The sequence below is a fragment of the Osmia lignaria genome, chromosome 5, assembly GCF_051020975.1.
Source record: "Osmia lignaria lignaria isolate PbOS001 chromosome 5, iyOsmLign1, whole genome shotgun sequence".
Taxonomy (NCBI): domain Eukaryota; kingdom Metazoa; phylum Arthropoda; class Insecta; order Hymenoptera; family Megachilidae; genus Osmia; species Osmia lignaria.
This window is the reverse complement of record NC_135036.1, coordinates 3944225-3972121: the sequence shown is the minus strand read 5'-3', so window position 1 is coordinate 3972121 and position 27897 is coordinate 3944225. Positions and strand designations below refer to the sequence as shown.

General features: G+C 33.6%; 1 protein-coding gene across 2 annotated transcripts in view; it reads right to left on the bottom strand.

Annotated features, from left to right (window-relative positions):
* LOC117609892 (uncharacterized) overlaps positions 1-27897 on the bottom strand; it is a 70101-nt gene that overhangs the window by 14226 nt on the left and 27978 nt on the right. For both annotated transcript variants that reach the window (XM_034336651.2, XM_034336650.2), the window contains exons 3-7: positions 15956-16093; positions 6690-6757; positions 6321-6613; positions 3751-4055; positions 318-1476 (exon numbers count right to left, since the gene is read on the bottom strand). In XM_034336651.2, coding sequence (XP_034192542.2) covers positions 318-1476; positions 3751-4055; positions 6321-6613; positions 6690-6757; positions 15956-16093 — 1963 coding nt within the window. The remainder of the gene's footprint in view (positions 1-317; positions 1477-3750; positions 4056-6320; positions 6614-6689; positions 6758-15955; positions 16094-27897) is intronic.

Below are 27897 nucleotides of genomic sequence, written 5' to 3'. Positions count from 1 at the left end.
GCTGATTGGTCAATTTTCAACAACGAAATGTGGCTAAACTACTGATCCCATCGAAAAATGTTACAGAACTTTTCATTTTGATTTTTCGTGATCTATTCAGCGGTGTAGGGGTCTTAAGAGTATTTTTTAACACCTTGTATAGTATGTCCTCATATGAGGACGCCATGACCGGAAGGGTTATGTTAAGTGACTCACAGCAACTCCTCGTCTAGCAACATTAACACATTTTTGCACAACTCAAAGGGAGATGGGTATTTGCAAAACATTTGAAACATGCATCACAGCAAACAGGCATAACTGAAGTTTAAACAACAAACCTGGAGGATGAGTTTGGTCTTCCGGTGGTGGTCTCCTTCCGCTGGAATAAACAGCAGATCCTCTTCCCGAATCAACATTGGAGGAGCTTTGTCCAGCTTTGTCATAATCCGATCCAGATCCTTGATTCTGAATCTTCAATCGGCCAATGCTATGTTCCAGATCGTCTTTCCTCGTTTCTGATTTCACTGTTGACTCCTTTGAATATTGATTCTCGGCCCTTTTCGAGCTATCGGCATTTCCAATCTTCGAATTGGATGAATTTCTGGCTCCGTCCGTTTCCATACCTTCTTTGGACGATTTCGAAGAGTAATGATTCTCTTCAGCACGCTTCTGTAACTCCTCGATCCTCTTCTGAACGGATGTTGCTTCTGATTCTTGATTGTCTTGGCCAGATATTCCCACTTGTTCCTGTTCTCTCTTCGAACATCTAACTGTGTCATCTCTACGAATACCGAAACTGGTCTCTGGCCTGTATTCGTCCTTTCTCTGAGAATCGCTTCGACCAAACTCGCCAAGCCCACGGTCTTCCACCGTGATTTCGTACCTTTCTTTATCTAACGGATCCACCGTGAGAGCCTTAATAGCGTCAACTGGATTTCTAGATTGTTCGTTCACCCTTTCGTCTTCGTAACAGAGTTGAGGTTGCGATGCGGCCTTTTCGATGCCCTTCGTCGAGTTTCGTCGCTGAAATTCGACTTCCTGATTGTTTTCGGTCTTCATGTACACCTGAGGCACTCCGTACCTTGGTCGACCTTGGGCGTAATGATAGTACACTTCTTGCCCAGACAATCTCAGCTCCTGTGTCTGCCTCGAAGTACTAGGCAGGTCGATTTGAGACCTTGACATTGCCTGTCGAGCCTGCTGATACTGTTGATAGGATACGTTATTCGAGAAGTAGCTCTGTTGCACGTTTCTCACGCCGGATGGAGTGTTTTGTTGGCCAGCAAGCTGCTGCTGATGCATCTGCTGGATCAGTTGACGTTGATGCATGTTCTGCGCGTGCTGCTGTGCGAACCTGGGACTCTGATGATGGTTTTGATTTTGATGCAAAAGCTGTTGCGGACTTTGGAAGTTTTGATTTGTTGGCTGCATAGTGTTTCCTACTGCATGTTGTTGCATGGGTAGACCGTGAGCCTTCTGCATTTGGGAGTTCTGTCCCTAGTTAAATAATCATTTGCATTAAAAAATAATAGTTCTGAGCGAAAAATGAATGTCCAAATTAAATTGGAATGTAAATCATTGGCAACGAATAGCGGATAGCGAAAATGAGTAATGAATAAGCGAAATGTATGAATGGAAAATAAGAGTATGGTAAAATAGACGAGATTTGAAAAAAGGCGTACATGTGCGCGTGGACGCTAACTTTCCTCGGGCAGAAAGGGGGCCGTTAACCCCTAGATAATGCCGCCCTCAAAATCGAGGGAAAAATATCAATCAATCAAGCGACATTTATTTCGCAATGTGACAGGTGCGTGTTAAGTGCGTGTGTCACATACCCGAACTTCTCGCCGTCACAAAGTATCAATATGATACCGACAACAACACCTTCAATTCACACGTTATGCCGTTGATGAGTCATATCGGAAGAATCATGAAAATCTGTCGTTAGTAGCTTGTTTGAAATTCTTCCGTAAAGCAAGGTGCTACATCAGGTAGCTGACAAGGATTGTACGTGCAGTGTATGTTGTCTCGCGTGTGGTCGGCTTTAAATGGTATAAATATAGAACACGTATCACGTACTGTGGATATTTGAATAGGACCTCCAGTGTCGAGCGCACCAACTTTCCCTAGGGAAAAAGACGGTGTAAGTTATAAGGGAAGGGACCCATCACTCGATGCAATACGCGAGAGATACTACGTGATTTTCATAAGGCAAATATTCGGTTTAATTCGTTTCAAAGTGAATTGGTTCATTTAGTAACGACTAAAGCAATCAATGCATATCATTCCTAGGGGTAATGTGTTGTCAAATTCAAATATTAACACTTCCGCGATAGGCGATAGCCAGCAAAACGTTTAGCTGAATATGGCATATAATTTCCAATAGTCTGAAAGATTATGTAGTGCATATGCAGTGGTGACCCACCAAAACAAAGCGGAAATACTGCATATGCAGTAGTAGTCGCCCGCGAACGTGTTAACTTTTGTTTGAAACCGGTGAGGGGAAAATAGATGCAGAATGGGGGTACATTTCGTAACTGTTAACAATATGGATAAATAGGCCATTATTCGTTATTAATGAATGAATCAACTTAAATTTGAATTTACCAAAGTAAATTCCAGATTGAATAAAGGTATTAATTTTCGAATAATAAAGTGATTAGCGGAGCCTCCATCCTCTATTTCGTCTGTTTCCCCAGGGCAAGCTAGTATGTTCGTCACTGCACGAATCGCGCTATAGCCCCTTCTAAATTTGTACGAGAAAAGGTTATCTTCCCTTACGTAAAAACAACCTTTCCAGAGATGATGGCGGAAATAGCCTCCGGCAATTTCATTTGACGCGTATCGGAAACGTTCCAATCATTCCTTATTTAAACGGTATTTCCGCATGACCGATTTCTGAGGAGAAATTGCCTAAACTAGGAAGGGGGAACGCACCCCCTTCGGAACATCGATTTTATCAAAACTTTATATGTACAATTATATAGAACGCCACAAGCAATAACTGCGCATATTTAAAATTGCGTAATTCATCGAAATAAAAGGGAAATTTAGATTTAAAGTTTTTGTAGTGTTTGAATTAGACAAAACCGGGAATCCATTATATAGCGTGGTAAAAAAGTAAAAATGCATAATGATCACGTCTATCTTTGCTTAAGTTGTTTTAAATGCACTTTAATTTCCATATTGAATAGCTAACAGATGCAATTAAAAAAATCGCGCAGTTAACAGAAACGAGTTTTTAAACTTAATATTAAGGGCAGCTTTAAGGGTTTGTAATTCTTATTTTAAAATAATTGTATCATTTTCAATAGTTTTGATACGCCATCAATTATTTTCTATTATAAAAATTTAAAGAAAAATATTACCCATAAATAAATTATCACCTTGCAGCTTGTATTATTTCGATTCTTTCATGAATTTTATGTATTTTATTCAACGAATAAAATATATAGATGTTTTAGGATAAAATATATGGATGTTTTAGGATAAAATATTTTATTCCATGAAATAAATTTTTGAAATAAAATTAAACAATTGTACTTTGAAAACTTATTCCAATAAACAAAATATTTTATTTCCACAATTATATTCATGATTTGAAATAAGATGAACTATTTGTTATTTATATTATTTGAAATAATACTTTAACCGGTATTACCAAACACAATTTCACGTTCAGAAAGAATTCTTACGTTGAATGCTTGAAATTGAGATGAAAATTCCCAGTTAGAAGTGGTTCACGGATCGTAAAAGGAAATTAAAGGTTACCTGGTTCTGAGAATTCTGATGTAGTCCTTGATGCAATTGCTGACTTGGCAATCCAGATGGTCCCTGAACAACGTATTCCCTAGCAACATTTTGCACCTGTTGACCACCTGTCGCTGATTGGCCGAAAGTGGGAACTTGAGTTTGATGGACCGTCTGAACTCCTCCAGGCGGTGCATGGTGCGTCACGTGAAGCTGAGCACTCTGACCCGGCAAATTAGGTTGAAGCTGCGATGTCGGCTGAAGTTGTCCAGGAAGTGGGACGTTCTGTTGATTGCTCAGGTAACTATACGAGTGTCCATATTGACCTGGAGCATCAAAATGTTACACAAATATTATGTACTACGTTTTATATTATAGTGTAGATCAGCTATTCTCAACCGCCGCGCCGGTCCGGCGGTTTTTTACCTTTTTTTTTTACCTGCCTGCGTTAAAAAATTTTCTTATAAAAAAACATAATAATAAAATTTTAATTTATAAAATTACAAAATAAAAATTTTTTTTGAACTAATTTTAAATTTACATAATTTATGATTAGCACAGCATTGAAGACAAATTCCTGACAAGACAAAAAACAGGTTGAGAAATGCTGATGTAGATGGTACAGACCATAACCACTGCTGGCTACCCCATAGAGATTTTTAAAGTCATTTTTCGTGGTCAAATTTCAATTTCTTAATATTCATATTTTTCATTTTGTACATATTTTTTGTTCTCTAAAACAATGATGTACTTTTATCATATCTGGGGCTACTCACTCTCGAATAATGTAGAGTAGCTATATTGACTGCCCTGACATTCTCGAACTCATGATACATATACGTATGGCGTGTGATTATATTATAAAAATAATAGTACAAATTTTTCAATAGGATCAATTTTACTCCAAAGTTGTTTAATTAAACAATGAAACGAATTTATTATCGAACTAATTTTTACACCATTTAATTCATCGAGTAAAGTTGTAATGTAAAAATACATGTCTTAAAAATTTTAGGTAAAAAGAAATTGGTACTTCATTTTGTTAATGGGTAAGTGTTTATTATATTATAGAACTTATTATATTTAATAATTAATAAGTAATAAAAACTCCAAAAGATTATTCATCAATAATAATTAATAAGTAATAAAAATTCAAAAAGATTATTCATAAATAATAATTAATAAGTAATAAAAACTCAAAAAGATTATTCATAAATAATAATTAATAAGTAATAAAAACTCAAAAAGATTATTCATAAATAATAATTAATAAGTAATAAAAACTCAAAAAGATTATTCATAAATAATAATTGCAAGTTATAAATTTAATAATGAGGAACAGAATTAATTAATTTCGCATTGCAAAATAGGCGAGTTATTTCTTGCAAAAAATTATTCTTCAAACGGAACAATTTGTTTAAATTATCTGTTTATTAATTACACATTTTATTCCTCGTTATATTAAACTTTTGTTCGTTAAAAGTTATAACTGTGATTGAAATAAAAACATCACGTGTAACTACTAAAGGTTCTTCAGCAACCATTTTCTGGAGCTAATTAAAAACTACTGCATTGTTAGGAGGTCATCGTTCGATATGCTCTACGAAGCAAGCAAAAATAACAGTTTTCATGAATGGCAATAAACTGTGACGCATGAGTTTAGGAAATGTTAATTATACTGACTAACAAGTTCCAACTGTTTTTGTGTTTTCCGATATCCAGTATGCATTTCTTACAGTTTCATGCGCTGATTACTAATCAGTGAACCGTTTTTTCCATCACTTTCAGTTTTTTAGAAAGTTGGTTTTGACAAAGATTCAAACTTCAGTTGATTTTTTCAAATATATTGGTATTAATTTTTAGTTTAAATATATAATATCATTCAAAAGTTTGGAGGCAGTTAAACAGATTCTCAAAAGGATAAGTTAGAAATTTTTTATTATAATTAAAATAATTAAGATATCGATGACCAATTTGATACTGGTAATTACCGATTGTTTTCAATGGTAGTTAAAATTCTACACAATTTGTTTATTTAAATAGGTAGACCTCTGAAGTTACTTCTTAAAGATGCAGAAGTTTTATTATAATTTTGTACGGGTTCAAAGAAGCTTTGAAACCAAAATTGACTATCAGAAACCGATTAAAATTGATTTCAGAGCTGAATGTCTTACCGTTTTAGAAATATCGTGGTAAGGAAGTTTTATACAATTTTGGGACTACGTATGCGCCATTCGATACTGAGCATGCGCTATTCGATACTGCGCATGCGCTATTTGATACTGCGCATGCGCTATTCGATACTGAGCATGCGCTATTCGATACTGCGCATGCGCTATTCGATACTGAGCATGCGCTATTCAATAATCCGCATGCGTTATTCGATACTGAACATATGCTATTCGATACTGCGCATACACAGAAACTAACTTTACCACGATATCTCGAAAACGGTAAGACATCCAGCTCTGAAATCAACTTTAATCGGTTTCTTGTAGTCAATTTAGGTTATATACCGAACCTGAGTTCTTAAAAAAACATTTAAGCCGTAAAGGTTAAGATAAATGGTTCTGTCTTGAAGAAACACTTACCGCAAGCATTTTTCGGATATTGTTGCATATTAATGGAAGGTTCCTGTGCCCGTGGTTTCCCATAAATTCCTTCCTTCTTCTTTGCCTCTTCTTCGTCAATGCTTCTACTAGACTTCCTTAATTCCTCCGTGACGTTATTTAAGCTCGCTTCCGGTTCCGCTTCGGTGTCCTTACGATTTTGACCGAAACGACTGGATATCATGTCCTTAATTGTATGGTAAGTCCTCGATAAGGACTTGCTCTTCTCTTCATCGATCTTCGTCGTCCTCGGTGCCGATGCGGCGGACGTCGACCTTCGTAGAAATCGGGATTTTATTGGAAAAATCAATTCATAGATTCATCGAGCGGTATTATCGAGGAAATATTTACGCGTAAGATTCCGGGGCTTGATAATTCCTTGTTTGACCCTCTTGTCTCACTTCTTGCATCTGACTTCCCTGAAAAATTATTACATTTATTTTTTCAAATTGCATTTCAAAATATAAGAGGATTTCAGATTCTTATTGACTCATATTTTATTCAGTGCTGGATAAAGAGAAAGTTTACGGGGGCTATAGACCCAGGCCATATTTTGCAGGAGGCTTCTTTATAATCTTTTTTTACTGTTGCCCTATTTCTTTATGATGTTATTTGATTTTATTTAGAATAAATTTCAACTTTCGAACCAAATTTATTAACCAATGGAGCGTTTTAAGGTTTGATAGCCCTAGGCCTCAGAAATCTTAACCGGTCCTGATTTTACCGATTGGAGCTTCGAATAAAATAAACTTAAATTTTATTACCTATATTTGCCAATATAATTAATAGTGTTTGATAATCTGCACCAAAGTAATAAATTAAGGTGCTGGAAATGTAAAGAAGTTCACAGTATTGGTTCATTAAGTATGAAATGTGGCCAATTAAAAATAAACTTTTGCATTCTTTTGGCAAGCAAAAATAATTTTCTATTAGATAAAGTAAAAAAAGAAATTCGGTGAAAAGGCTTTGCCCTTCCCCTAATCTAACCTAACCTAACTTAACCTGATTTCTATTTTGAAATCATACTCATGGGAAATAAAAACGGGGTTAGGGTTAGATTACGTTAGGGTGTTTTCATGGGTGGGGCGCAGAAGGACGGGATGAGCCCCTTCCCTAACTATACATCGATTTCAATACTACTTTGAGTTAGGAAAATAATTCAATTTTGTAAATTTTTTTGTTAATAAATTTTTAATAAACATTGACTGACGGTTAAGTTATAAGTAAAGATCAATGGAAGGGTGTCCCCTATTCAGTATATTTACCAAATTTAATTACATCCTTTTACACATCTTAATGGGGGAACACGCATTTGCAATGGGTGTAATACAGTGGTCCATATGTATGTAACGTAATAGATAGAAAGAACAGTGTACTAACTGTTGAATTTTATCTGCTTTTTTAATTGTTAATTTATTGCACGTTTAAGTCTATAATATTATATATTACTTCCAGTGCCTTTTGTAAATCATTCTGTAGTGTAGGTGCTGGCAATATGGAACATGTCGAGTACGGGCAATATGAAACATGTCCCATGTTCAAATGCTTTTTTTCATCACTCTCACGATACAAAGGGGAATAAAACGATCTCATATGTAGCAATCAAGAATACATGTGTATACCCTTGGTTTGATTCTACATATTTTAATCGAATTTTCAGAAATTAAGCTTTACCTTGTAGCCTATAAGTTGTCTTACTATAATTAATATATATAAATGATTTTAACCATTGAACAGCCCAGCCTGGGTCAATCGTGACCCAAATTTACAAAACGTATACAAGGATATTAAATTAAAGTATAATTTTTAAACGAAAGAGTTTCATTGCAATAATTTTTATAGGAACAATGTAAAATTTGGAAAATGAAAAATTACATTAAAATTGTGGCTCTCTCTATGGTCCGCCAATTCGTGGATTAACTGGTGTGATGAAATGCAATTTTGAATAAGATGACCCTATACCTTTGTAGCTTTACAGAAATTTCCGTCTCTTATTTAACACGGAGATTTCATAGCATTAGGGCTTAAGGCATACACGAAAATTATTCAAATCATTCCTCTCGCGGACATTCCTTCGAAACGAAACAAATTTCTCGCTGAACCGACACGCAGAGAAATTTTCTGACAGAATTTGCCTGGAACCACCGAAAACAATTCTCTGTCGAAGAAAACGGAGAATGGCTAATAGCAGCGTGTCCGTTCAAAACCGCAGAGAGAATTTCAAAGTTGTCAGACTGAATCCTCCGGTTCTTAGGAAGGGATGTGGTTGGAATAACAACTGACATTGTTAAGCGAAAAGATAGAGAGGAGGGGGTGAGAGAGATAGAGAAGAAGAGTGAAGTTATACCCCGTAGGGCTACGCGACACGCTTTACGCATACCAAAAAGGATTTTCTGATTTATGGTTCCCCCACAAGTAACGATTATCGTGTAAGGATTATGCTACGTTAAACTAACGTACAGTTACTCATAAAATTGAATGTACACGCGATACGGAAATCTTATTTGTTCAATAAATAAAATACAAATAATTTTTATGAGTTTTAGGTGAAATTTTTTATTTTTACGGAATATATCTTGTGCAAGTATTAAACAGCACGAAACACATAATTATTATATTCCTTCGGGTCATGGAGAAATGATGAAAACTTTAGAATTTTGCTTTCTGATCATTTTTCGTTATCTTTCGTTATCTTTTTCAGATAATGCTCCATCAGTGAAATAATCATTTAAAAAATTGACTGATAAATTCGTCATAAATGGATAAAACAAATGACAAGTAGGTAAATCCCAAACGTTGTATTCGCAGCAGCAAGCAATGTATTTACAATTAATGAAAATATAAGCAATACATTCATTTAACCTTATTAATAAAAAATAAGAAAATATATTATTTAAAAGTGTCAGAAGTTATTTTGTGATATTTTTATGTCACCAAATTGTATCAAATTTTATGCTTACAAAAGTCGGTCATTGTTCACTGTAACTAATATAATAGCTTCACATTCAAAATATTGATGAACGATTGATGTATTCCAAGCAAAATTAAAGCTTTAAATTAATAAGATATAAGTGTAATTTTATAGTAAATGTTTCGAAATAGGCCATTTAACCTTGTCGGCGCTGTTGGTGGTAATTGCCACCTTTATTTAGAGCTCTGCTGTACTTGCAGTGAACCTGGTGGTAGCAATTGCCACGATGTCCTGGTTTCTATGTCTATAGTGGAAATTCGTTTAAACTTGCAGGGGAGTTCTTATGGCAGTAATAAACAATTTTTTTTTTTGAGTATCAGAAAATTCAGAGCTGAAAGGATTAATATGCAACAATTTAGCAATATTTAAGACAACGTGAAAATAGGACATTTTGGTTATATTTGTCATGTGTATCTAACCATTCTTATTTTCTTTGTGATATAATTTCGCCTGAATAGAGAGTTGGGAAAAAGAAAACAAGACACAGTGTGTACTTCTGAACAATAGATATGGTGAGAAAATGAGCATGAAACAGAGAAATTATTGATGTCAACCATTCCATGATTATGAATTATAAAATGCAACTTTCAAGAATAAAATACTTTGTGCTGTTATCAAGGAATGAAGGAAAATGGAAAGTAACTTTCTCTGACGTTGGTTAATATTAAAAAAATATTGTAACTGTAAAGCGTGTAGTCGAACCAATTAATTTCAGTTAAATGAAAAATCTAATTCCAATATTAAGCTTATAAAACAGGATTATAATAATGAAACCTATTGAATGCCATTAAGTTTCGAAAACTTAAGAGGCTAGATGGATATCTCAGTTTTAGAAAACGAAATTGTTGTTTATTGTTTATGAAAGCCTCGTAACTTAGAAATTTTTAACAGAAAATTCCATAAAAAATTCTTAAAATGATAGATGTTGCAGTGTAAAAGATAACGACCGGCTTAACACAAGAAAACACGAACTTGTTTAAAAACTTTAAAGTCGTTTTTCTTACATGATCAACATGATATCTTGGGAATAGATTATTATGTTTTTATATTTTCGTTGAATCTACACAACAGTTTTCTCCACAGAATAAAACTTACTCGTAAGATTACAAACTATGCTATATGTTATCAAACATTTAATGAAAAACGTAAAAAGAAATGTATGTCTAAAGGTGGTATCGTGTATATGACTTCGGGAATTATTTGCTAAAAACCTCCAAACACTATACTGTAAGTTCTGAGTTAAAGATGATAGAAGTACCTCCAATGAAATAATAGTGAAACATGCAAAAATAATTCTCATTTTTCGGGCATAATTCTGAAAGAAACGCATAATAATTACGATACATACGTTTCTAAAATTTTTCAAATCCTAAAACACAATTTAGAAAATCGTTTACTATTAGAGTGGTGATAATAATGTTGGTACAATTGTAAGTAGTAAAAAAATATGTTAATTTGTTCTATTTGTGGTTTGCATCGACGTTTCACCTACGAATCATTCAATGTAACTATCATCATTAAAATCATCTGCACTTGATATAATGGAATGAAGTTACACCAACCTTTTGTGTAAATCTTGTCTCTTAATCTTTAAATTCGTAGGCAAAAGCTTTCACTTCGACTCGTACATGATAGCTATTCCATCAAGAATTCAATTTCTGATCACTTTAGTACATAAATAACATATAGGTATATAAAAAGTTTATTATGATAGCCATTTATTCCAATAAACTATTAATGGAATTATTATTTATTATGAAATTTATATTCCACAATTAGATGTGTATGAATAAAAAAAGGTATTGAACTCATTGATGTAACTCGGATTGTCTTAAGTTAAATTTAGTTCCTTAGCTTTATTAACAGTATTAAGTGCTTAATATTTTGCACAATTTTAAGAAAAGGTCCTTGAATTTTTCAATTTTTGGATTTTTGGATTCTTGAATTTTTGTATTTTTCGATCTTTGAATCTTTGGATTTTTGGATTTGAATAAATAGGTTACTGTAGTGAGAATATTAAAAACAGATTACTGAATTGGAAATTGCTATCGAATCTTTTTACTTTCAAAATAATAAAAAATATATACTTTAAATTGAGTAATTCCTTATCACAATTTTATGTAAAAAATTAAAAGATACTGTTAAGGTATTTACATCAGCAGTATACATACATTAAAAAATTGAAAGTTCTGTCAACTCCAGGATATTCAAGACACATATCTACTTATTGTTAGTTAAGTAGCGATAGCGTGTTTTCACTTAACCATTTTTTTAGTCAACACCAGAAAAGTTGATTTTTTCGAGTTTGGAAAAAGCAAATTCTTGAGCAATCGAGAACAAGCTATCGCAAAATTTAGGCAGTGAGAACAACCCTTTCAACCCTTAAAAGTTAGTGATAAAAGTTAAGTATCTTTGATGATATAGTTCAAGAATTTATTAAACAACATTACTACAGGTATGTTTAAATGGCAATTCGAAAAATAATTAAAATTTTAACGATTTAGTGTGGTACTTAGTTTCTAAGCATTTATAGCGTGAAGTTTTAAATTATAAATATTACTACGTATCAATGTTTAATGAAAGCAATTACAGAAATGATGAATGTAACAATTGGCCCATCAGCAAAACATTTTTAAATTTCAGGCTTGTTGTCAATGAGAAAAAGACGCACAGAGGAGGTATCATAGGAATGCGAATACTGCTTTCCAGGAGCTTGTGCATGGGCGCAATTGTTCAATCATGTCAGTTACCTATGTTTCGCATTTTCAAATAGAGTAACATAAGCACCTCCACTTTTCAATTGTTTTTTGTTCTTCTATTTTCTTAGCTTTAGAAAGAGACTACCATTAATATATCAGAAACTTGCAAAAGGCGTACGATATATTCTTACACGAAATCATAGTTGATTGTAATAAAAGATTGGATTCTAGAAAATATTAACAATTACCTTCAGATCAATATGCCTTTCAACTAGAATTATTAATTAATGTTATATTCCATCATAGATAATAGTTAGAAAGATGAAGAAATAAACAAAACAATGATGGGAGAGGAATAGAAAGAAAAATATATGACGATTGTAATGTGTTAGTAAGTAAAAGGCGGATGTCAACACACAGTGTGTCATTTAATTAGCGGTACAACCGGGAAAATTGAGATTCTACATGAAAACATAAAACAGAAATGTAAAATAAAATTTGTTCAAATCAGACTTTATTTCCAAAAAAACCGATTAAAGATTTTTTAAATATTAAATTGATTACCAAAATTATTAGCACTGAATTAATTCTTCATAAATTAACAACATAATCTAAACATTTATAAGGTATTTAAAATTCATATCAATGTAGTCAGTAAAGTCTACACAACCCTGATTTAAGAAGACTAAGCGGGGTTTTAATCTCCGGCCCACTTTGCAGAGGGCCCCGTTATAAATTTTTCATCCACTATATCACAAAATATTGAATGAAATTTTTTTTTACTATTGCCCTTTTTCTTTACGATTAAATGTAATTAAACTTTATTTGGAATAAATTTCACTTTTTAAACCAAGTTTATCAATTAAGCGGGCCCTCCAAGGTCTGATAGCCCCGGGCCCCAGAAATTTTAATCTATTCCTGAGTCTACAGAATTATTTTATGTAAACAAAAATTGAATATCGTTTATAAATACAAAAAGCTCAAATCTTTTAAAATTAAATTTCTCAAAACCTAGGGATGATGGAGAGTATAGGTTTCCAGATTTTTAATTGACTGAGTATCGGGATACAAATTGGCTGTCAGTTAGTCAGGGGTGAAGTGGTCGTCGGAAGTTTGGAGAAAGTTCTGGTAGGTCCCAGGAATCCCAGTAGGCATTTTGGGCCTAATGAATTAAAATTTAGGCCTGTATACTACAAAATAGTCCATGTCACTAATGTTCCACTAAAAATTTAAATCCTAGTCCGCTCCTGTGGTTAATGTTATTTAAATGCCATTGGTGTGCCAGTATGTTGGAGAAAGAGAATAATCTGATCACAGATCCATAAGATAATTTTCTACGTTCCTTGCACGCCCTTTGGCGTTAGTACCCTAAGCAACCTACAATTGTGGAACATTGTCCTGTGACACGTGCATTACCGACACCTACTCGCACCTTCAACAATTCACGTAGGTGTTGAATCACCGCATGAGCTGCACTCGCGTGAACTAATCGCGTCAATAAAAGATTTCGTAATAACTAAGATCTGACGATAGATTCTCATTAACCCCGTAACTGGCCTCTCACACGAACAACTAACAAACAGTAGAAACTTCTACAGTATCTTAGGTAAGACTAGATGTTGTGGGATTGAAAAATATTAAACACTTTCATCTTCTATGATATATATATATATATATATATATATATATATATATATATATATATATATATATATATATATATTATTTATTATATGTAAAAAAATACTTGGAACTAAACACATATTAAACTCTTAAAATAATTGAAACAAAAATATAAATTGCATCATGCATGAACACTAACAAGGAGAACTACCCAAGTGTTACACTCACTTATTAATGAAACTTTGCCAGCTTGTAGAGCTCGTCGAGCTGAACACGCCTATACCCTCTTTTGGGGGCAGACGGCTAATTGTTTAAAAGATATTAACAATTACAGTTAGTTATTCCTTACATTCTGAAGTATGACAAACTTACACATACAATTCGCAATCTAGAGATCCACGGTTCAAATCCTTGGTTCCCAACATTTTTTTTTTTTTTTAATGATAATTTGTCTCGTTTTGAATAACTATTACATAAAAATTACCATTATAAAGAAAAAAAAAAAAACGGGAACCCAGGATTTGAACCGAGGGCCTTTAGATTACGAGTCATGTGTTTAACCATGGAGCAAATTCGTGACTTGCAAGTTAAAGGTTCTCGGTTCAAATCCTTGGGTTTCCAAAAAAATTTTTTTTTTACGATAATTTTTATGTAATAGTTATTCAAAAAGAAACAAATTATCATTAAAAAAAAAAAAAAAAAAATGTTGGGAATCAAGGATTTGAACCGTGGATCTCTAGATTGCGACTTGTATATGTGAATCTGTCATACTTCTCAATGTAAGTAGTAACTAACTTTAATTATTAATATCTTTTAAATAATTAGTCGTCTGCCCACAAAACGGGGTATAGGCGTGTTCAGCTCGACGAGCTCTACAAGCTGGCAAAGTTTCATTAATAAGTGAGTGTAACACTTGGGTAGTTCCCCTTGTAAAACGTAAAACCATAATTTCTAACAATAAGACAAATAACTAAAACGCAATAAGCTTCAGCTTTAACTGAAAAAACGTAACGTCTCTTTTTGATTTCACTCAGGTTCGCCAACCCTCCATCACTAAAAGTCGCTAGCCGTCGATTTCAGTCATGCAATATATAAAAAAAAAATTTGCTACGCGACATCCCATCACTAGAAGAACCGATCGGGAACCGATTTATCATTTTTCCAAACTATACTTTCACTGCTGATAATACATCTTCCCTTTAGACTTTTAGCATCCAATATACATTTTTTATATAGTGAATACTATTAGTGTAACTGGGATTTTATTTTAGAGTGGACCAGGTCCCTCCGAAATTTAAAAATTTTGGATTTGCAATTTTGCAATTTGAGAATTTTGAAATTTTGGTATTTTGAACTCTTGATATTGTGAAATTTTGAATATCTGGAATGTTTGAATTCTGAAATCCTGAAATCTTGGAGTGTTGAAATTTTAGAATGGTGGGGGATTAATTCACACGAAGGCCCCCCCGGTGGGGGGCTAGCCCCTATCTAATTAGACCAATGTTGGATATTTATAAATCTGAAAACTGTTTCTCGTCAGCACGAAAGTAGTGATAATAATTGTATACCGATACGGTAATTAAAATTAAAACTAAATAATAATGAAGAAACAAATCTGTAAAAATAAACAAAAGATCAAGAGATAGTCATAGAAATAATACTGAATAGAAAGAAAGATGTTTATTGTCAGGAATGCTATGGTATATTTAAGTTGAACGAAGACTAGGTGCAGTGTAGAATATGCTATGAATGAGCCTATGGAAGCGGTGCTAGTTGGAAAACCAATTGGATAAATTCCATTGCTACAGATAGAAAATCATAACTTTGAACCGATATTTGAAATCACCACTTTTCAACAATTTTCTTCTGTCTAAAAAAATTGAACGTAAGCTATCATAGAATAGCATAGATTTTTGTAATAAACCACAATTGCCGTTTGTAGTTTAGTTTATTAATTTCAGAGTCACGATTTTTTATCTTAACATCTCGGTTTTATCTTACAATTAGTCTCCTCTGTTTGTACCTGATAGAATTTTACATAAATATTATTTATAAATCTTTTATCGAATAATTTTTGTTCTAAAACAAAAAATTAAAGAAAAAATATACGTTAAAGTCTTAAGAGAAAGGTATAATACTTTTCCATAAAATGTAGAGTAATAAAAAAATTTCTTTTGTACAACACCGTTTCTCAGCAAAATTTCTTACGTGTACAGTAAAATAAAGTAATTATACAGATAAAGAAACTTAGTTGTTTTTACAAATTATGAGTAAGATACTGCACGTCAGGAGTATAATGGTAATTAGTGAGAGAATTAACCTACCTCTTGAACCCAAGCTTGTTGCTTGACCGGTGCATCCGGTGCAATAGCGATTCTTCCGGCAGTCCTTTGTTTGTACTCGTGAAGAATAGGGATTTTGGAATTCTTGTCTCCTGACGACAAAACCACCTCGCGTTCTATCTGTAAATTAAAAAACTATTGTTTAATTGTTACTCTTATTACTAACATTATTTTAACCGGAGTATATAGCTACGTTTAAAAAGTGCATTTCTATTTCTATTTTTTATCAGAACTACATTAACGTAACTTGGACCTTCTTCTTTGATGGTTTTTTCAAACATTTTGGTAGTCTGAAATTTTTGAATTCTTAGAATTTGGAATTTTGGAATGTAAAAAGTCTGAAATTTTTGAACTTTTGAATTTTGAAAATCTGGAATTTTTTAATTTTTAGCATCTGGAATTTAGAATTCTGAAATTTTTGGAAATCTGGAATTTGATAATCTGAAATTTAAAGATTCTAGAGTTCTAGAATAATACTTCGAAATTTTAGAAATTTGAAATTGTTAAGATTTGTAGTTTTGGAAATCTAAAGTTTTGAAATACTGGAATTTTTAAATTTTTAGGATCTGGAATTTAGAAGTCTGAAATTTTTGGAAATCTGGAATTTTGATAATCTGAAATTTAAAAATTCTAGAATTCTAGAATAATATTTTTAAATTTTAGAAATTTGAAATTGTTAACATTTATAGTTTTAGAAATCTAAAGTTTTGAAATACTGGAATTTTTGAACCTTACGATTAGGACTTTAGAATGGTGAAGGTCCACATTTTTTAGGAGTCACTCCAAATTTTAGGATGGGGAGGGGGGGGGGGGGGGGGCAAGCTTACCCTGGCCCCCACCTCGATACATCGATGCAGAACTGCATAATTTTTCAGATGATTCGTTTTAGATATCTCACTCTGTATACTGCATTTGTATGCATATAATCTATAAATATCATAAATGAATAAATGAAACCACGCTTCCAATATTGTAACACAATTAGTTCTGTTTCAGAAGACGTTAATATCTCTTCAATTTATTGAATTTTTTATTGCAGTTAGTTCGTTTTATTCCACAGTATGCCGTTCTCGCTTGCACGATAACCATTTAATTTTTCCAAACAACATCAAGAACAGGATTTGAAAGCTCAGAAACGCGGCTCGTGAAACGAGCAACTTGCACGATGTTTGCTCTCATATAATAATGTATCTAAAAAGAGGTGTCACTGAACTAAACTCGCCTTGAGATCGCATCACGGCCTGAAGAAAGCAAGTGTGATAAAATAAGCTACTGTAGCGGAAAACGAGCACGTTTAATCATGGCGTTGCAACGTGAAACGTTTATGAATAATTCTCCGTACATTTTCATACCGTTTTATATGTTATAACTTTTTATGAACAAAAAAATAAAAACGAACAAAGAAGGAAACTTTCGAGCATGTTGCTAATTGTAAATTAGTTGTCCGTAAAACGAGTTCACCGTTACGCATGCGAATCCATTTTTTGTATTTTTATATTTTATTACTGAAATATTATATTCTTCTATTGAAATAATTTATAGGGTTTTCATATACAAACAATAAGAATTGAAATTATATTAATATTTGAATAGTTCACCATCTCTGAATTCATTGTTTCATGTGAATATGGATTATGTATGTAAATATCATGTTAATTACATGATAGTAATTTATGAATAGATAATTAATTGAAGTCATAGATTTCCTTGATAATTGTATGTCCAACTTTTGCATCAGTTTTCTTTAATCACTTATTATTTTTCTACATAAGGAAACATATTTCATTTAAATTTCTCTTACATAAATTTTGCAGTACAAGAAAATTATTATTTAGTAATCAAGTTGTCACGAATTCCCTGTATACTTTTGCAAATAAGAAACCACCGTGACGTGAAAATAAGCTATTCCCATAGTTAGCGTTATGCTTATTTCTCGAGATAACTACACCATTAAACTTCGGTAACTCACTTCAGAAGTTCCGGATTGCATGAAACAATTATTGCAAGGATTGTACGTCACGGTAAAATTGTTAAAAACGTCTGTTTATTTTTTCGTGATGGCCGTTCCACAGGCTTGAAGATTTTTTTTATAGGAATGTTCAAACTAAGTAAGATAAAGCTCTGGCGGGCTATCTTCCTTACTCTTGGCTACAAAGAAGGTGACAACGAGTAAAACACTCGCGCTTGTATAAATAATGAACATGAGGCATTCCTAACGGCTAGTTATTCCGCAGGTATTTATCTATTATTAAATAATATTTACATATTATTTGCTATATGCTGTTAACTAAGAATAAAAATCACGATTTTTAATAACATTCACCTTAGCTTCGAAAAAAACATAGTTGTAACACAAAATAACATAATGTAGGCGTTTAAGTGGCGAGGGGGACACGGTTTCGTCTTCCTGGACGCCTTTAGTTCGGCCGGGGACCGCTAGGTGGCGGCGAGATGATCGGTGACAGTGTTCTCGCAAGCGGTCGCCCGGCATGCAGTTCGAATATATAGAAGTTCCGAATTGCGGCATGATAGGTGTCTGAGGCAGGGGGACCACAAAGGTGCCGTTCGGGACCTTGCACCCAGCCCCAGCGAGCGGTGTCATGTGCTGTGCCAACCCCTCTTCCTCGTGGTGTGGTCCGGGCATTGGCTATTCCGATGGCAAACGGGGGGACTCTCTGGCTGTGGACGTGAAGCGTCTGGTGAGTGTAATTTCTAACCCCCTCAGGTGAGTGTGTTAAAGTAGAAGCGTCGTCTTAGACCAAAATTCCTTACACGCCGACAATGAGTCAAGTGTTGGGCCTTCCGTACCCGCTGACCTACCTGGCGCCACTTGGTTGGGAGGTGGCTGCTGGGAGGTAGGTATAAATAGCGCAATCGCGCCCTTTAACATCGCCGCGCCGGTATAAGTGCAAACTTGGGAACGGCAGAACGGGTTTTAAACTCCACAAAGGCTCCCTTATACAATAATCTGTTTGGAGCAGGGATCGTCTGTTGTCAGCCCCACTGGGGACGAGTCGGACAGACGATCCCGAGACGAAACGCCTTTTTCTCCCCTCTCCTACAATAACGCAAATTAAGGTAATAATAAAAAAGCCATCGGGGACCTTGCTTAATAAAGAACGAGTACATAAGAGATGATGATAAAAACATAACTCCCCAGGTTTATAGTAAGAAAACTATCCAAATACATAAGTAACATAATTCATCTTACAGTCAATTATAGAACTTATGACATTTCAAAATAATATCATTTCAGTATTTTAAAGTTCACATTAACTTTATTTTCATCATAAAGTTTTTAATAATTTTCAGATAACACTTGTTACAAATCAACTGTAGTAAACTAATTGAAACTGAATTGAAATTTTAAGTTAAGTGCGAGATACTCAAGATATGAATTTGCAAACGGTAAATTTTTAGTCGAAGGATTATAATTATGAAGAACACGAAATTATACATTTATGCATGTTTACATTGTTACGTGGTACAAAGTGTAATTACAAAATTTTTCTAAGTCATTTTCGATAAGATTTACTTGATGCGATGAATCACGCGTACTTTCCGTGTCCCATTAAGATGTACATCGCTACCACATGTTTCTGAAGTATCTAATTAGCGCTATCTTGTTACGACAAAGATGAGAAGAAAGTATAATTTACAGAATATTCTGAAGAATCTTCTGGAATTACGTTACACTAATGTGATTGTAGATCAGAGATAGAACATTGGAAATGATTAGAACATTGTTAGATTAACAAAATAACTGTATATCGTTATACTATAATTAATCAGGACATTGAGAAATGAGCGAAATAATTATGTCAGGTTGCAGACACTTATAACTGGACTGCAAATGTTTATACATTTGTAACAGTACTGACGATGAGCGTTGTCGAAGTAAACTATAATTTAAATAATCTATCTATATACCGGGTGATTCACGAGAAACAGAACACCTAATTATCTCCGTTCGGTTTAAAGATAGAAGAAAATGTTAGAGAAAAAAGTTGTACTGTTTAAGAAGGCAAATATGGGGATATAAAAGAAATTTCCGATTGTTGCCGTTTTCAAGGTGTTTTGAAGGTCATCGATGATTTTTAGATTGCACCATATACTTCTAACATCATAGAGTTGTAGCTGATGTCAAGACGAGTACAACGATGTGGTACACTATGACCTTCTAATGACCTTGAAATAAGTGATAAAGCAATGATAACTTCAAACTTTGCAATCAATTTATTTAAATTAAATTAAATGTTCAAAATGATGACTTTGAGCAATGGCGCAAGAATTTAAACGTCCTGCAAGGCAATTAATTGCCCCTTCAATCGTTTCTGTTGAAATTGATCTACAAGATCTAATTATTCTTTCTTGCATGTTCTCTGGTGTACTTGATTGATCACGATACACATCATCTTTCAGTGTTCCCCATAAAAAAAACTCAAGAGGAGCTAAATCGGGTGAGCGAGATGGCTATGGTACGTGTCCATTACGTCCTATCCAGCTACTTGGAATCGTTGATCAGAGGGAATAGAACCTATTCTTCAGTTCAGGGTCATTTGAAGGTCATAGTGTACCATATCGTTGTACTCGTCTTGACATCAGCTACAACCCTATGATGTTGAAAATATATGGTGCAATCTAAAAATCATCGATGACCTTCAAAAGACCTTGAAAACGATAACAATCGGAAATTCTGTTTATACGGCCATATTTGTCTCCTTAAACAGTACAACTTTTTTCTGTAACATTTTCTTCTATCTTTAAACCGAACGGAGATAATTAGGTGTTCTGTTTCTCGTGAATCACCCGGTATATAAAGCTTAAAGACGTCTGTCCGTGTCACTTTTCAACTCGAGAACTAATGGGGTTAGAGATACATTCTACACGTCATTAGAAAGATATCGCTGAGACTATGTAGTTCAAAACCGTTGCGTCTGTGCGTCTATGTGGTCGGAGTGAAAAGTTACAGGGGTTTCCATTTGTTGTAGAAAGTCTATAGGTCGCACATTTTAGCAGCGCTTTGAAAATGTCTTTGAAAAGGGATGCGCATGCGCGCCTAACAATAATTTTGGCTGTAGTTCCAAATTCGACCGGTCGCCGATCAAGATGAAGTTTTGAGGGGAAGGGGGGAGGGTGGAGAGGACCCCAAATATAAAGTGGTATCTTCGGCTTCCTATTAGTTTCCGAGATATTAATTAAAAACTTTCGTATAATACATAGAATTTTTCCTGTAGACACAACTAACACTACCGTCTTCGCTGTAGCAACCATCATCGTCAAGTGTCGAACAGTCGTTCACACCATAGCGATATCGGCTTCCGTTTCTATAGGGTGTTCCATGTAAAATCCATTTCTTTAGTTACATTACGTTATGTTTTATATTTTACTACTAATTCTCAAGGAATTAAACACATTTGATTTATACGTAGGTTAGGTTAGGGCAGATAAATTTCCGACCGCCGGAAGGCGGCCGGCAACGCTACAACAGTCGTCGTATCTCCAAAGTTTTGAATAGGACACCCTATAGATAGTCAGGTTGGAATCCCCGCTGTGTCAACGGCTGTTCGACACTTGACGATGTCAGCTTACTACAGCGAAGACGGTTGTGTTAGTTACGTCTGTATAGGAAAAATTCTATGTATTGTACGAAAGTTTTTAATTAATATCTCGAAAACTAATAGGAAGCCGAAGATACAACTTTATATTTGGGGTTCCCTCCCACCTCCCCGCCCCCCCTCAAAATTTCATCTTGATCGGCGACCGGTCGTATTCGGAACTTCATCCATAATTTTTTCAGACTCTGACGATCTATATTTCAAAAACGCGAATTTTCCGGGGAACGAAGGGCCCGCGAGAGACGAGCAGGTCGTACCTAGTTAATTAAATAATGGTTTTGTTTATTACTCGACAGCTACATGGATATGACAGTAGCACCATTGGCAGAGTAAAAATGAAACACAAAAAAGTAATTCATGTTTTTCGAAAACAATTCTGAGAGAAACGCGTAATGATTACGATATTCGTATTCAGCAGAAATATGTCTAACGCGGCACAGAGCGCTTTCTGGAAAAAATAGTAAACAATTCTTTTACACAAATGTATTTCATAAAATGTTTCAAAAGCCAAATCGCAAGATCTGGCTCTGTACGGCATTGTATAATTGTACCAAGAATATTTTTAAAAAAGAATTATGGGAAAATATTGCTTCTTCGCCACAAAATCTGTGAACTACGAAATTGCGAAATCTATCCTTATCTTTCCATGCAAAAGAGACAAGGATCCTTAAAGAAATCAAACGTTATATTGGAGAAAACAATCAAGTAATGTCCGATATTACCTTGCATAAATATTCCCAGTCTACTTACAACATTAATGAACCATGTAATTACTTTATATTAAGTTAATTTGCAAACTTGGTCATTATTAATGGAGCATAACTAAATGAACTATTTAACCTAAATTAAAAAATTCTGTCTGTTAAATAACATTCTTTAAAAAGTAATAACGATAATATTATAATCTTATGGTAGCAATTTATATACAGTGTTTAACAACCGTGGATGAAATTTTGTAGACTTGTAGAGAGGGATGGACGGCAATCAGGAGTTTAGGAAAATTTCCAGTGGGACGGTAGGAGTTTGGGATTCAATTAATTAAAATTAAGGTCCGTATTCAACATGACGGACCGTCATGTCATTAATGTCGATAGAAATGTAAGTTCGATTCCGCCTCTGTTAGTAAAACAGTGGAAAATCATACATACATAATTTTGTTAGTTGCGGCAATTCAAGTTTAAGCGATAAAATCATCCTGCAAAGTTTGAACTTCAAAACGCAAGACAGAAATTGTTAAAGATTGTAGAAAGTAGTTTAATAAAAATTAAAAAACTGAATTCTTTATGACATGCCAAAATCAACTATACATATACATATGTATACATATCTATAATTTCATTAACAAACTAATTTTTTTTTTAAACGAAAACTGCATGTAACAAAATTTTATCCCACAATTCCAATTTCAATTTTTTCAAGAAGGGAATCAATCGATGATTCCTTTAATACTAATTATATTGTAATAATACCATAATAATGACAATTCAATAAAAAACTTTTAACAATTAGTGTATTATAGAATTTACGGTAGATAATACCAAAAAGTTTATTAATTTTGTAAAAGTTTTCTAATGTATCTTTTGTATAAATTCACTTAAGACCCAAAGCTATTTAACTTGTTATTATAAAAATGCATATTTTTAACATTAATACTGTTTAAATATGTTTATGACTATGTATACATATGCACATAGGTTATTTTATTGCTCTTCATGGAGTAACCAGTGTGGTTTATTATACTGCATCGTAATAATGATGTGTAATATACGTTAATGAATATGTAACATTGTATGTCGAAAATAATTGCTCTTCCTGTAAGTTGGATAAAGTATCATGTTATGTGTACATCCGACAATAAGCAAGCTTAATAAATGATTTAGTGTAGAGTTTATAAAGTGATTATAAATAAATTCATTATAAATATACTAAATATCTTTATGGTCCTTCAAATAGCCCTTTTCTAATATACGAGAACAAAATGTTAATATTTGATACATACCAAAATTACCATATACCTATAACATTTTACTTTTCATTTTAACCTTCAGACGACGGACTATACAGGGAGCCACAATTTTAATTTAATTTTGTATTTTATATTATTTTCATTTTCTAAATTTTATACTGTTCCTTTAAAAATTGTTCTTCCAACATATGAAACCTTTTTATCTAGAAATTATGCATTTAAATTTAATTTAATATCCTTGTATACGTTTTGTAAATTTGGGACACGATTGACCCAGACTTCGCTATTCAAGTGTTAAAAAACATAGAAAGATTCAATAATTTAGGAAAACAGTATAAACAGTATGAAAACCTATTGAAAATTGGTAAATATGTACACAAAACAATAAACAGTAAATCTGCTGTGAAGAACCGATCTTTAAATAAGCGCTCGATAATTGCTCGCATTCCGGACTCTGGAAGAGGTCTCTTCTAAGACACGGGGGAGTTTCAAGCGTCAATGGCATATGTGCCTTTTCCAGTTTTTTTATTATTTTTCTGGTGTAGTTATAACATTTCACTGGCTATTATTTTCAATTTTGTTTATTATGTGACATAGCTACAACACACACATTCCATTGGGGGGAATTAGCAAACGCCAATTGTACTCTAAATATGTGTCCCCGGCAGCGTCAGATATAAAGAGTACTGTTCACCTATGACAAGAAATCTCGCGGGAGGGCAGAAGAGGGGCAAGAGGAGATACTACTACTACTAATAACGCACACACATCGACTGACTCCCTTATAGTTTTACACGAGCCTGATTATTTTATTAGTAGCTGTGACCACGTCGACCAATCATAACGTCACGGCCGACGTCAAGTGTTGTGACTGCATTATTCTCATGGGACTTTCTTGTAGTCGGTGGGACAGTAAAGTACTTGCAACATATATATATTTTTATTTTTGTAGGAGAGAAAAAAGGCGGCGTTTCGCCTCGGGGATCGTCGCCTGGTCAGACTCATCAGTGGGGCTGACAACAGACGATCCCTGCCCCAGACACCTATCATACGGTAATTCGGAACTTGTATATATTCGAACTGCATGCCGGGTGACTGCTTGCGAGAACACTCACCGATCTTTCGCTACCACCTAGCGGTCCCCGGTCCAAACTAAAGGCGTCCGGGAAGACGAAACCGTGTCCCCCTCCACTAAACGCCTATATTTTGTAGAATAGCTATCGTTTAATAAGGTTCTCACAAAAGATCTAGCCTGCATAGAATTGTTATTAGATACAAATAATAAAAACAGAAAACATCGTTATGCTGCTCATAAAATGCTAAAACAGAAGAAACTGATGTACATACAGATATTGAACATTGTTTAAAGAACTAATGAATGAGGAAGAAAAATTGTTTCAATATTACAGGATGTCTATGTATGAATTCAATACATATTTCTTTAAGAAAAATAGAAAATTTCATTAAAAAACAGAATACAACTGAAAGTAAACTGTCAGAACATAATGCATACCATATGGACGTGCCCATTCATACATGTTCCGGCAACTTCGGACACGTATCGCATCCGATAAAACATTTTTGCCGAGAATGCCGGACGTGAAATGTCTAAAAATATAATGTGTCTGAACGGATCTACTACATTATGTATAAAAATTCGCATCTTATTACCTATAACAATCTTTTCTTGAAAGTATCTCAGAATTTTTCCTTCTCTGAACGAATAATTTACAATGGCCGGTTCAAGAGTCGCGAGGGAGATGGGGGGTACACGAGTACATACATAAGTATACTTCTTTTTTTATAAGATTTAAAAATTGCTTGTAATTTATATTCTAACATTTTATTGGGTATACATGTAAAAAGATTTTCCGAATGTGACATTATATTTATAAATTTTATTACCCTTAGGAGAACGCATCCCCCCACTGAAACCGCCATAGAAATTATAAATCTATTGCTAACGTCATGAAAGAGACTGAAGAAGCGTGTAATATTGTCAAATGAATAAAGACATACACCGACTTTTACATAGCCTAACATTGTTTTGGACCAACATAAGAAGTTTGTCGTATTTAATTGGTGTTACTTTGGCGCTTTAACCGTTTGAGTGCCAGGGTTACTTACAGAAACACAATATAAATCATTGTACGTTCGAAAAGTGCCAGTGCGATTGCGCTTTTTTTGTTATATTAGGAAACATTATGCACCGCAATAACTATGTCTTTTATATAATTTTATATTTCTGTTAATTATCTAATTATTTGCATCTGAAGATAATCAACTTGCAAAAATACTGATACGCAATCATGTAACCATTGGTATAATAGGACTTTTTTCTGGGATGGGCCAGGTCTCTTAGAAATTCCTAGAATTTTTGAATGTTGAAAATTTATAAATTTGGGATCTGAAATTTTGAAATCTTAGAATTTTTGAATTCTAGAATTTTGGAATTTGGAAAATTTGAATTTATGGATTTTTGAACTTAAATTATTAAATTATAATTGCGGGATTTTGAAATTTTTGAATTCTGGAATTCTAGAGTTCTGGAATTTCGGAAATTTGCTGTGCTAAAATTATTAAATTTTTGAGTTATGAAGGGTCTGTCAACATTTGAAGGGACCAAGTTCACCCTGACATCTCCTTAGTTACGTCAATGCACGTAATATTTTAGCAATGTACAATTACTATAGATTATAAACGTAATGACAATTGAGCCCACTAGGTTAATTCCGTAACATTTTTCGACATGAAGCAAAAGTCTGGAACGTAAACAATTACCATTTTTATCTATATCGTCCCTTCCATTTATCCGCTTATAACTGCTAAACGATAAAAGATATTAAAAAAATATTTGTATCAATTTTATACAAATTCTGAAGGTCTATGTATCTATGGAAATAATTTTTTCAAGACAATTAAATGCTCCTACCCCCCTTTTCTAGAAGTTTGTATTGTCTTTCAGACGAATCAAGTCTTCGTTTTATTATAAATTGAACATATAGTATTGCATAATTACTATAATTACTGTGTTCAAAATTATCACTAAAGTGTTTAGTTTACAGTGTAAACTATAATCCATAAATGGGTATCGTTGATGATAAAATATGTTTGCTTTCCTTGCCATTAAGATTGCATGGTCATTACACGTGCAAAATGATTAGAAATCATATAATTAAAGATAATATCAACGACGAAAAAGGTAATAACGGTAAATATCAAGGTACAACGATTAGACGAGCAGTTAACTAGTTTTGAAAGTACAAATAGTGATTCTCTTCGAGTAATAACCAGTTTTTACAAAATGGTATTTGTAAAATTAATGTAATTAACTTTCTACTAACTACTGCAAACTTATCGAATTTAACTCTTCAACTCCATAAATTCTATTATAGAAGCTGCACTGTGCAAAATGCTTGAAAAAATCATAATACAAGTAGTTCAAACTCAATCATTCTTGGACAAAGAAGAAACCTTAGAATTTCAAGAACCAAGAAGACTAAAAGTAGAGTTTGCAGACATATCATTTGACCGATGGGACAACCATAATTGTCCGATGCGGAGTAAAACAGTTTTTCTACATCTTATAAGTATCGCAATAATATTAATTGCCTTTATTTTTATATATTCCTAACAAGGTTTTCTGAAATTTTCGAAAATGTTTTAGTATTTATTAGCCAACCCGTATCTAAGATTGAAAATCTTGAGAAGGGGGCTAAAGCATTTAGACTTTCTGTCACTTTTGTACAGGCCAAACGGTAAGAGTTATCGAAAAAATTCTTGCGCCATTGTGTTTAGTGGGTCAAAATCTCAACGAATGGCCGACAAATTTTTTTTTTTTGCCACTTCAAAATAAGTTGATGAAAAGTTTTAGTTTAGTTCCAAGGATTAGCTTTAGAGCGAATCTCGCTCTACTTTTACCTAGTTTAAAAAAAAAAGGTTGCTATTTCTCAGTAGATAGGTAACCCTTCTGCCCATCGTTACTTGCACTCCTACGTCTAGCAATGTTATGTATATAGAATTTTTGAAAGAAGGGAAGATCCGCGCTCTAAAAAGGTATTGTTAAATTTGAGTGTAAGAAGAATGCAGTAGAACAGTGGTTCTCAATTAGTGATACACGTACCACTAATAATACGCGAAAAACAGCTGGGTGGTACGTGGATAATTTGTGTATTATACAGTATAAGATCTTTAACAGTTTTTTATACAATTATGTTATTAGAAACAAGAAAAGAAACATATAATAACAATATAATTAAACGTATAGTCTCTCTGCAATACTTATGTCACTCGCGATCAAATCAGCTTTCCTAGGGAAATGGTAATATAGAGAAATATCT